General features: G+C 42.8%; 1 protein-coding gene across 1 annotated transcript in view; it reads left to right on the forward strand.

Moving 5' to 3' along the window:
• mlphb (melanophilin b) overlaps positions 1-12037 on the forward strand; it is a 251531-nt gene that overhangs the window by 238341 nt on the left and 1153 nt on the right. Inside the window, exons 9-13 of the mRNA XM_084311402.1 lie at positions 704-790; positions 4008-4295; positions 6334-6483; positions 8215-8286; positions 9433-9475. Coding sequence (XP_084167528.1) covers positions 704-790; positions 4008-4295; positions 6334-6483; positions 8215-8286; positions 9433-9475 — 640 coding nt within the window. The remainder of the gene's footprint in view (positions 1-703; positions 791-4007; positions 4296-6333; positions 6484-8214; positions 8287-9432; positions 9476-12037) is intronic.

Genomic DNA, 12037 nt, shown 5'->3' on the forward strand with positions numbered 1-12037 from the left:
AAAAAGCCTTGTTTATGACCGTACAGTAATTAAGCCACTGTGATCGTTTGGTAAAATAGACATAGGGGGTCCTTACCTTAGCCAGAAGGTAATCCAAAAAGAATAATTCCAATGATCCCATCTGCGATCGCGATTACAAGTTTGTATGTAATTACACGTGTTTACTGGACACTATAGGTTTTGAGGCAAGCGGATCTGCTTGGTGGGGATTGAGTTAATCTAGTACTTGCTTTTAGTTTTTAGTTTGTTTTTAATCTAGTACTTGCTTTTATTATAGATGTGTTGTTTTTGTCCTCTTTGTGTGGGCAAACAAACACCAAGCCAAATTATTTGTACGTGCAAATGCACTATAGGGAGTGAATAAAACACATTCTGATTTGTACAGCATAACACATTGCAATACAATAATAATCCACAAGTATAGTATACAAGTAAGATCATACAATTTTCACTCTAAATATAGGTAAGGAATAGTCCATGTATCTGTGTAAAATATGAGATACTGCATTGAGTTTGATCTGTATTGATTGATAGTGTTATTTGTATAGAACATCTGGTGTTTATCTTGCTGAGTCTTTCTCTCTCTCTCTCTCTCTCTCTCTCTCTCTCTCTCTCTCTCTCTCTCTCTCTCTCTCTCTCTCTCTCTCTCTCTCTCTCTCTCTCTCTCTCTCTCTCTCTATGTTTCTCTCTTTATTGCTCACAGATTACTGAATTGAACAGGCGCATGTCAGCCATAGAGACTCTATTAAATCGACTGGAGCAGAAGGTGACCTCATCACCAGTCGACCAGGTAAATCAGGGGTATCAAACTCAATTACCAAGGGGGGCAAAATTAAAAATACAGATGATTTCGCAGGCCGAACACATAATAATAATACTGTAGCGATCCGTCATGCAGTAATGTAGGGAAGAATGAGGAGAGTTTCCTTTTTGTGTATGGTGCTTTATTTCCACTCAATATGGTGTTTTACAGGTGGGTACTTCCCTTGTCATACACAACACAGCTACCTGCTAATACGCTAGCTTCACAACAACAACGATAACATCCGGTGCGTCACTCCCAATCTCCCACGGGGAAACAACACCCCCAGCTAAACAGAGCGACACACAAAACCCCAGAACATTACAATACCTAACTACTTTACTTTTTATATTACCACTTTATGATTGCATCTTGCAGAGTAAAAGGAAATTTGCAGGTTCTCAATGGCTAGTTGTACAGAGTCAGCAATACAATACACAATAGTGTCATCAGCATAAAGATGGACTTGACAGCCGGTCAATGAAGAGACAATGGACCTCATACAGCAACATTCTCATAAGTTTCCTCGTAAATAACCTCGTAGGAAGATTATATCTCACGTGTCGAACAAACCTCAACGTTTTTGCCATTAAATACAACAAGGTGCTGAATGAGCTCATTGGCTGTTTTTCCACTTTTGGTCAATGTTAGCATGGTGTTATTCACCATCAAAGATGGGAAAAGAAATTATTATAATAATAATTTATATTCTCCTTTTGTTCATTACAATTTGCTCAAGCATAGTAACCACAATATTCCTGACACTGGGAATACTTTCCCTGAGGTCCATAGACCAGATCAAGAACATGCAATTGGACCTTGTAGAAGTGGAGAAATCTTCCATATACGTTTTGGCAAAATGTCAGAAAATATGGCTAGGGCTTAAGAGGTTAAACTGGAAGCATGTTCTCGTACACCTGCATTTGCATACAGACATGCCCCACCAGCTCCTTATAAGGCAGTACCATGTGCAAAACGGAAGTGAGAGGCTCAACATTGCATCTGTGGTGTGCTGACCCCCATATTGAACAGGTAGCCCGGAAGTGATTTGCGACTGATCAAAATTAGATTTGATTAAAATGTATTGTCATCATACAGCACACTATAGCTATAGTAGAATAGACTGTATTAATATTCCATATACCGTCTTGTTGCACGCCCCTGGCCACCTGTGCTCAGCTCTCTCACACACACACACACACACACACACACACACACACACACACACACACACACACACGCACACACGCACACACGCACACACACGCACACACGCACACACACACACACACACACACACACACACACACACACACACACACACACACACACACACACACACTATACTGTATACGTGCATAGTGGATTGTTCCAGCAACAGTAGGCTTCCATTATTATTTTTTTTTTTATCAACTTTTTCGCCCTATTTTCTATTTGTTCTCCCATCCCAATTTCGTGTATCCAATTCTCCCCTCCCCTGTCTTGAATGTTGCTCAACTATGCCCCCCACTGGTCGGTTGTAGAGAGGATAGAAGCCTTGCATCACGTGTTCCCTCCGGCACACGAGGAGGCAGCCTGTCACATCTTTTCGCCTGCCAGCGCGGACTCTCATTGGTGAGGTGTAACGCATGGGAGGCTCACACTACCCCCGCCATTTCCTGTCTCTTCCGGCGAGGCGTCTCCCAACCGACCTGTATCGGTCGCTGTCCACAACGTCCAATCCCCACCCATCGACTTCCACCTGCTGACTCTGCCAAATTAGCCAGTACGACGGCCGGCCCAAGCCGAAGGCAATGCTGAGACTGGGATTCGATACCGGAGTCTCTTGCATTGGTGACGAGCGCAATCTCCGCTACGCCACCCAGCCGCCTGAGGCTTCCATTATTCTAATGACTTGTTTTATTAGGAGATTGTGGATATGCGCTGCCCTATAGTAGTAAGTCATACTGTAGAACATGTAAAGTACACATCTTAGCATGACATCTTATTTAGTGTCAATACGGAACTCTACACCTCCTGCTCAGTCTGCGGGTTGGTGAGAGTGGTCATGAACCAGAGGGCAGTGCATATCTGCGATCTCCTAATAAAACAAGTCATTAGAATAATATAAGCCTACTGTTGCTGGAATGAATACAGTCTATTCCACTATAGCTATATCTGCGTGATTGGGTTTCGTTCTTATTTATTTATTCACTGTCATTTGCAGTGTTGGTGTAGTGCTTTTATTTATTTTCAGACATCATGATGCCTCTTGTTTAAATGTAAAACGTAAGACAAAGATTTTCGTATTTATTATAATTCTTAAATTCCGAGGATGTCTGTAGAATTGACGTAAAGCCCAGTCTGTCCGACTTACGACTGCTCTTCCGCACTCGTAAATCCTGCTCTTGGCTACGAGCGAATCCCCGAGAAGGAACCGTTGGCCCGAAATTGGCCCGAAAAGGTTGTAAGTGGAGCTATGACTACAATGATGTAACTTTTGTCGTTGGTACATGAGGTCCAATATCACTAATATAGACTGGACATACCGTCTTCACACACTGAAGTCTCTCATACAAATAATTCTGAAACCAACTACAAGCATTTGTATCAAAGCCAATACTACAGTCTTTGTAAAAGAAGAGAATGGTGAAAAGCTTTTGACAGAAATAAATTGCATCTGTATAATTCACTATTACTTCTCAATTGCTTTCTAAAGTGGATTTAAGGACCATTTCATGCAATGGATTTTAGAAAAGCATGTCTCACTAAATGTTGTTGATATTGTACAAATAAAAAATACATCTGTCATACTAATATTCACAATATGTATCTTTTTATATATATACAGTGGCGTGCAAGTCTTCACAAATGCCATATTATCTCCACCAACCAGGGTTGGGCTTAATTCACTTTAGATTTGGATGATTCAGCGCTTTGATTTTAATCAAAACTCAAATATAAAAAAGTTAAGAAGGTTGTCCTAATCAACATATTACCAAATAAATATTTCAAAAACAATGTTCTATCATTGATAAACTGTGACTTTTTGTTTCCATTTGTTCCTCTTTTCCTTAATCTTCCAATCACAGCTGTTGCTGTCCATGGAAGCAACAGTTGTGATTGGAGGATCAAGAAAAGAGGGTGGGGCTTGAGATAGGTCAATTGATTCAAGTGAAAGTGGAGTCGACTAACCTCAACCCTGATCTCCACTCTGTCCCTGCAGGCCTCCCAGGCCTCCCAGTCCTCCCATGCCTCAGCCAGCAGCTCTCCTCTCCCCCAGTGGGAAGACATGGATCTGGAGGAGCAGCAGCTGAGACAGAAACTGTATGAGATGACGGGTAACATTAGTGACCGCGGCCTCACTTCTGACGAAGATGAGCCCGACCGGCCCTTGTCCCGTGGGGAGGGTCCCGCCAGCCCAACCAAACCTCCTTCCAGACCCTCATTCACAGCAGGGAGCCTGGTCTACTCGCTGGTGGACAAGCTAGCCATGCCAACCGAATCTCAGAGGGTACAGGTCTCCGTTTTAGATCACCGCGTATGACATACCGCCACTCCCATGCTTTATTTTCTCACACCAAAGATCAGCAACGTTTGCCTCACGCAGGCTAAGCAACCTGAAGAAGCCTCCTGCTGTGTGGGAAAATAGAACACGTCAGTAGCAATATATTGTGTGCTGTAATCTTTTTTATTTCTTCTGAAGTCGGCATAAATCTTTCTTTGGGGGATGTGCATTCCTGTGGTGTGCTCAAAGTGTATGAAAACCATAGATCCACTCAAAACAAGCAGGAAACCTGCATACAGACAATAGAATGTTGCTCTGAATAGAGCAGCTCGACACAAGCATGAGTAACACTGGAATAATCATATTCATCTGACGTCTGTTTTACACAACTGCTGTACCGTACATACTGCAGTGTACTGGCTCAAGACTGCTTTTCTTACCACTTCACTTGGAATCCAATTCAAGGATTACGTCATCGTCAATCACAGTGCTGTGATTGTTTATATTATCCTTTTTCAAACATTACATCTCTTCCAGATTTAGCGAAACAGAGGATGAACTGGGAAAATAATTGACTGTCGGTCTTGCGGCTGCATTTGCCTGAAGCGTTTCCTTTTTCATTCCCTTGAAACTGGCAGATCTAGCTGTGGAAACCTTCATTTTATTTCCGTTTTTTATTCACAAGGTGTCTTGAAAGCAGGATGTGATGAAGTACTGTACTGTATCTTATGTATGACATGTATGACACTGTGACAGCCAACGTCATATGTCAAAGACAAGTCAGTGGTCAGCCTCTATTGGGGGCGACGGTGGCTGAGGAGGTAGAGAAACTCAAAAGGAGAAGCTTGACAGCCCGGCTGACTAACAGAAAACTGGTAACAGAAAACAACTAACACTAAACAGACAGGAACAAACATACAGGGCAGGCAAACAATCCAACACTGACTGACTGGGGCAGACAACATAAATATACAAGGGAGTGATTACGCACAGAACACAGCTGGGGGTGATGAACAATGACAAACAGCTGGTGATGAAGAGAGCACACAAGAGAACCAGGGTGACCACACAAGAGGAGAGAGACTAGGGGGAGGGGGAGACCGGGGGAGGGCAGGATGTCACAACCTCTAGGGACGGCTCCTGACCTCCCACAAGGTGGACCAGGAAGGGGACCCCTGCCACAGCAGCAAAGGGCGGTGAGCAGGAATGCAGGCAGGGTGGCAGGCACCCAGACAGGCTGGCAGGCAGAGAGGCTGGCAGATAGGCAGGGGAGGGACAGTCCAGCGGAACCAACGGGTCCATAACCGCGGTCAAGATGAGAACACTGAGTCAGACTAACCATGTTCTCCACTGCCCAGGACACCGCAGCAACGTCACGGGAGGCAGGCAGGATGGTTGTGAAATGGCCAGGCTGGCTGCGGTCCAGACCGCACCTCTGGGGAAATCCTCACCGCAGGGGACAGCCTCGTTCTACCCAACTGCATTGGCTCAGCCGGCGAGAGCTCTGGAACACTTTGGCTCCAGTCAGGATGTGTTGACTGTGGCGGAAGTAGCCAAACACTGGGAGATAGCGGAGGAGTAACGGCTGAAATGGGAAAAGGCGCTGAACGGCCGCTTGTGGTGTCCAATCGCCACCCATAGGGCAAGCAACGCAGACACGGCTGCTGTGCGATTCCGCCTTCTGCTGGGTGCATGTACGGTCACATCGTTATGTAATGGTTGAGGTAGAGCACCCAAGCAGAGGAAGGGTGATGGTGCAAAAATAACACAGGCTTTACTGAAGAAATATTGAAGACAGGAGGATACAAAATGGAAACTAGAAAGGAGAAGCTTGACAGCCTGGCTGACTAACCTCAAACTGGCAACAGAAAACAGCTAACACTAAACAGACAGGAAACAGACAAGGCAGGAAAACGATCCAATGCTGACTAACCTGGGCCGACAATATGAATACACAAAGGAGAGATTATACGTAGAAAACAGCTGGGGTTAATAATGAAAATGTCTTACAAATTTGTCTGGAAAACCACTGTTTGTCTCTTAGGCCAACCACTCAACAGGAAGCCTGGAAAGAACATGCCACCCCCACAAGGAGGGCTCCAAGGCCAGCTTCAGAGGCTCCACAGCTTTGCTTAATGAACTGGAAGGCAAGGTGGCCCAGGCGGCTGCTAGCGTTCAGAGCACCCAGAGTGAGGTAAGAGTCTGCCTGTACAGGCTGGCCTAAGCTATTGTTTTGGCTTTCAGGATCACTTATAATGCCAACACGTTTCAACCTAGACTCTCTTTCATCTTTAATCATTTAATCACTACAGAGTCATTTGTGTTATTTTAGTGCTTGAAATGGCTAATTCAAATTATTCAATTCATTGACTAATGCCTGAAGTGCTTTCTGAATTAAAAGAAATGTATAGAAATGGTTCAAATGTGCTCACGAGTGATTGCCAAATTCAAAATCACATTGACAGGAACCTAAGGTACTCTCATACTTCTGTTAACAATTGTGTGTATTGAGCCGTACTGTATTGTACCCATTATGCAATCTGTTAAATAAAGATTTCATTCATTCATTCATAGATATTTAACAGGGGATGCAGACCAGAGAAAGACGTTTGTCTTGTTTACATCAGGGTCCCCCATTTTCAATTAATATCGACATTTATGACATACACAACATACATGACATTTATGGCATAGGGACATACAGGTATTTAGTACTGATACATTTGTGACATAAACGGTATTCAAATATACAGTACTGTTACCCATAGATCCTGACATAGTATACATATGATGGGGAGGGGACTGTACATTAGGAGGGGGTGGGTGGGTGGGAGAGAAATATACATACGGTGGGGTGGAGACTGTACATTTGGAGGGGGTGGGTGGGTGGGAGAGAAATATACATACGACGGGGAGAGAATATATACATGCGGTGGGGAGGAGACTGTCTATTAGGAGGTGGTGGGTGGTTTGGGCATTTACGGTGGCCAGTTTCGAATTGCAGCCTCCCGTAGGTGCTCTTTACGAGCGGTTTTGAATGTGGGTAGGGATTCACATTCCTTTACAGCTTTGGGTAGGGCGTTCCACATTGATGTGGCATAATTGCGAAACGTGTTTAGTCCCTTGTTTGAGCCGAATCTGGGTTTAACATGATTTGTTGAGCTTCCTCTGGTGTAGTGGTTGTGGTATTCACTGACCTTTGGGAAGTATTTTGACATGTACATGGGTACCTTAGTCGTATAGTGTATCTTGTAGACCAGGCCCATTGCAAGTTGCTGTACTCTGTCGTCTACTCTAAGCCATCCTAGGTTGTCAAAGTGGGCAGGGCTGAGGTTGGTTCTGGGGGTAAGGTCAAGTAGTAGTCTGACCAGTTTGTTTTGTGATGTTTGCAATCTTGTTTTTAGCGCCTTTGAGGTGCTTTGGTACCATGAGGTGCAAGCATAGTCGTAGTACCCTTGAATGAGTGCTCCTGCCAGAGTCTTCAGGGTATTCTTGTTTACCAGAGAGGAGATCCGGTACAAGAATCTAGTTTGTTGGTTGACTTTTTTTATTACATTGGATGCCATTTTGTCACAGGAAAGATTTGCCTCTAGGATGGAAAAGGTAAAGAGAGAACAGTGCTTTTGCTTTCTTTCAACATGATTTGAAGTTAGTCTATTGGAATTATTGTACAATAGATTTTATGTCGAAAAGCATGCAGCCAAGGAGTAGAAGTAAACAAATGATCCCAGGTAGTTAAACCAAGGCCTGGCTTTGTTTATTATTTTGTGTCCCCACATGTTTGTTTGTTTGTTTGTTTGTTTGTTTGTTTGTTTGTTTGTTTGTTTGTTTGTTTGTTTGTTTGTTTGTTTGTTTGTTTGTTTGTTTTTTGTTGACGATAGAAAGCCACAGTATAATCAACTCCATGCTTCCTTCCTCCACCAAGGTTTCCAACATAGAGAACAGGATTGCTGCCCTGAGTGCTGCTGGGATGTCAGTGAACAAGAACAGGAGGAAGGTAAATTCAAATTCAACAGTCACCCAAAATATGAAGTTGTCTCTTATTTATTTATTAATCTTTTTTTGTATGTCTAGGGTTCACAGACATTGAGTAGGCGAGGATTGTGTTAACATCAGCTGGCTTTACTTTTGTAGGGTCACAATAAAATAAAAGACAAGAATGCTTAGATAATGAAGAGATAAAAAAATGAAAATAAAAAAAGACATTGGATGTACCAAACATTGTGTCTTTTATACATTTGGTCAAAGTGTTGCAGAGGCCTTTTTTCTGTAATTAACATAACAGTTGACATTACCTCCCATGTGTAGAGGACCATGGGACCAAGCCCTTTAACATGCATTGTCAAATGTCCAAAAATGAAGGGCAATCAATGGGGCCTCTCAATTCCAGAAAAAGTAGACTTTCTGGATAAAACAGTATTCTATAGGATTGCTCACACTATATAATAACATCGCAAACAAATTGGCCTTGACTGAAGAACATATAAAAGAGCATTGAGTGCACAACAACCCCCCCCCCCCCCTACACATTTATACTACAATTTGAAACTGGCCCCGGTAAATGTCAAAAGTTTTCAATCAATCAATCAATCAATCAATCAAACATTATGTGGTGTTCGAGTCCACTAAAAAGTGTGGATAGGTGAACAAGTTCAGGTTCAGAGTTCCTTCATTGTCTGCCTCCATCTGGTTTCATTTATATTTTTCAAGATGAACATGATTTATTCCATTCATGTCTTGATTATAATGGATTATTTCTTTCGCATTTTATCACAAAAAAACTAATAGCACTGTTATTGATCAATGTGATCTAGCAGATGTAAATGGCAAATATGAACTATATATGTCCTCTAGATTGCTTGTAATAGAGAAAAAGGTATCATCTATTAAGCATCTTTACATGAATTGTTTTAAAATCGCAATAATGCTGTGGGTCCACCAGACCTGGGAACATTGGGTGAGTAATAAAAGCGCTACACAGGGTTAATCAAGCTGCTTGTCTTCTGTGTCCTCACATGTCCTCTCTCTCTCTCTCTCTCTCTCTCTCTCTCTCTCTCTCTCTCTCTCTCTCTCTCTCTCTCTCTCTCTCTCTCTCTCTCTCTCTCTCTCTCTCTCTCTCTCTCTCTTTCCATCTTGTCTCCAGTCTGCAATCCCGGCACCGAGGCGCTCCGACCACTTTCCCACAAGTAAGCACGACACTGCAGTGACCTCCATCCCTCCCAACAGGGGACAGCGGACTGACCCAAACATCTTAACCTTGTTTCACCACTGAAAGCAATGCTCTTGTTTAGTTAAAACATAGAACACAATTATCTTGTTTCTGGACTTAGCTCAAACATAGAACACAATGCTCTTGTTTCTGGACATAGTTAAAACATAGAGTCAAGACTTTTACAACAACAGATCACTCCAAACAAGTGTTCCCCAAGTGAGTTAACATCTTCCTCTCTGTCTCTGTCTCTCCCTCTCACACACACACAGCCTGCAGTGACAGGTGCAAAAACACAAACGCATACAGTACACACCTGTGGATCATCTTGGAAGATTTGGTCTTAAAAAATAAAAAGGATTTTTCCAAAAACGAGTCTTGAAAAAGAGTTGTCTTATCAGGGTCATCTTATATTCAGACCAGTTCGGTAGAAAGGAACAGTATCCCTGATTGCGTATATGCTTTAAATGCTCTCTTTAGTGCAGAGAACCTCGAACGGAGGTTGGTTTCTTCAAGGGTCGTTTTACATGCAGTATTTCTTCAGGATTGTACACAGTAGATCAGTGAGGGAGGGGAAATTAATAAGGAAGTGGCTTTACAGTTAAAAAGGCTCCGCATGGAGGCTAAACCTCCCTCTGTGAAAGAAAGACACCTTCCTGCTTATACAATGGCTTACCCACATACAATAAGTTTAATAAAAAACCTGCATCATTTGGATGCGTTACCATTGCAAAACGCCTGTGTTACTATTTTGCTTGTATTGTGCTCCCATGGACACACGTGCAGTTGCATTCCCTGCACATGTGTGTGTGTGTGTGTGTGTGTGTGTGTGTGTGTGTGTGTGTGTGTGTGTGTGTGTGTGTGTGTGTGTGTGTGTGTGTGTGCGTGTGCGCGCGTGTGTGTGGCAGATTTTTATATGTAAATGTCATTGATAGATCTGTAAAAACATATATATATTTTTCTAAAATAAATAAATGCTAGTAGAAATTAGAAAGCCCATACTGTGTGCAGTGTGCAGATTTGCATTATAGTTATTGTATAATTCCAGGCCAGGTGGACACGTTTTTGAGGAACTCCCTCTACAGGGGCTCGCTGACACAGAGGAACGCAGTGGCCAAGCCCAAGACCAGGTCACTCTGTGCGGTACGAGCCTATATACCGTGGTGCAAATCCCTGGTTGGAATGGCGTGGGATGACTTTCACTTACTGTCGATCTGGTGGGCCGTTTCTCATCCGACGGTTGGGATCCTTCTTGCGGAATTGTTCTTTCGTCTCTGGCTTTCTTTCTTTCTTTGACTTATGTTTCTAGAACATTTACATGTGGTTAAAATCAGTGCGCCGAGCCTTCCAGAGACACCTGTCTCTCTGGAACCACGTGTATCCCTGCTGGCCTTGGGATCAACATGTGTCTCCTCCTACTCTCCTCCTCCTCCTACTGTCCCCCTTCCAGTCTTCATACTCTCGTCAATTATGGGGGAACAAATGGGAGTGGACTGCCTACTCTCCTTAGAAAAAGCACGTACATCTCTGTACTGTCCACTCCTTGATGACTCATGACTCTACAGTCTTTGAAGTCTCATGACAGGCATTCATCACTCACTTATACAAGCTTCTTAACTATAGTTCATAATCTACAGGGGGTCCCCACTTGTCTGTTTTTTACATGTTTTTACAAGGCCGTCAGAGGCTGGAACCCATTAAGAACCCCAATATTTTTCCCTTCCGCCATTTTTATTTGAGTAGGCAAGGGTTGTGTCTCCATCAGCTGGCTTTACTTTTGTAGGGTCACAATAAAATAAAAGATGGAAGAATGCTTAGATAATGAAGAGATAAAAATTTTAAATAAGAAATACGCAGAGAGATGCAGGATGGGGAAAGAAAAGGACGAGAGAGAATATAAATATAGAGTTGTTTACCGGGATTGTGATCTTAGATGACCCAAATGTGTTTCTTCTTTGAAACACATGTGCTTAAATCACACTGAACTCTTTGTAGACGGCCAAGAGCACACAATATTCAATAGTATCGCGCCTGTACACTTGTTCGAGGACAATCAACCCAAAGTTAGTTAGTTAGCTTTATTCAAAGCCTACATGTATAAGCACACCAGGTAGCTCACATAAGTGCAGTTCCAGGGAAAACAGCATTACTACATAACTGTAGAGAATGTAAACACCGGAAAAGTATGTATTTCCACAAATGTATTTCCAATGTGGTCCTCTAACACATAAGATGTAAAATACACTGGATATAATACGGTATACAAAGAAGACAAGAACACTACATTGGATAGTACAAGTGTGACTATGGTAAGGTGCTGGCTATCAAAAGCACACTATTTTCATGCAATGAGGTCTCCATTCAAATAATTTCAGATTCCTTTATCTACCAAGATTATCTTCACTGCCCCCACATTGGAACCAGTGTAGTGTGTTGTCCTTAACTAAGCTTTTTAAGTGGTGCCTTGGAACAGACTTTAATGAAAACGTTCTAGTTGTGCCGTCATGTGAAGAGCCAACAGAAACAGATCCAAGACCCG

This window comes from Notolepis coatsorum (assembly GCF_963971535.1).
Source record: "Notolepis coatsorum genome assembly, chromosome: 3".
Taxonomy (NCBI): Eukaryota; Metazoa; Chordata; class Actinopteri; order Aulopiformes; family Paralepididae; genus Notolepis; species Notolepis coatsorum.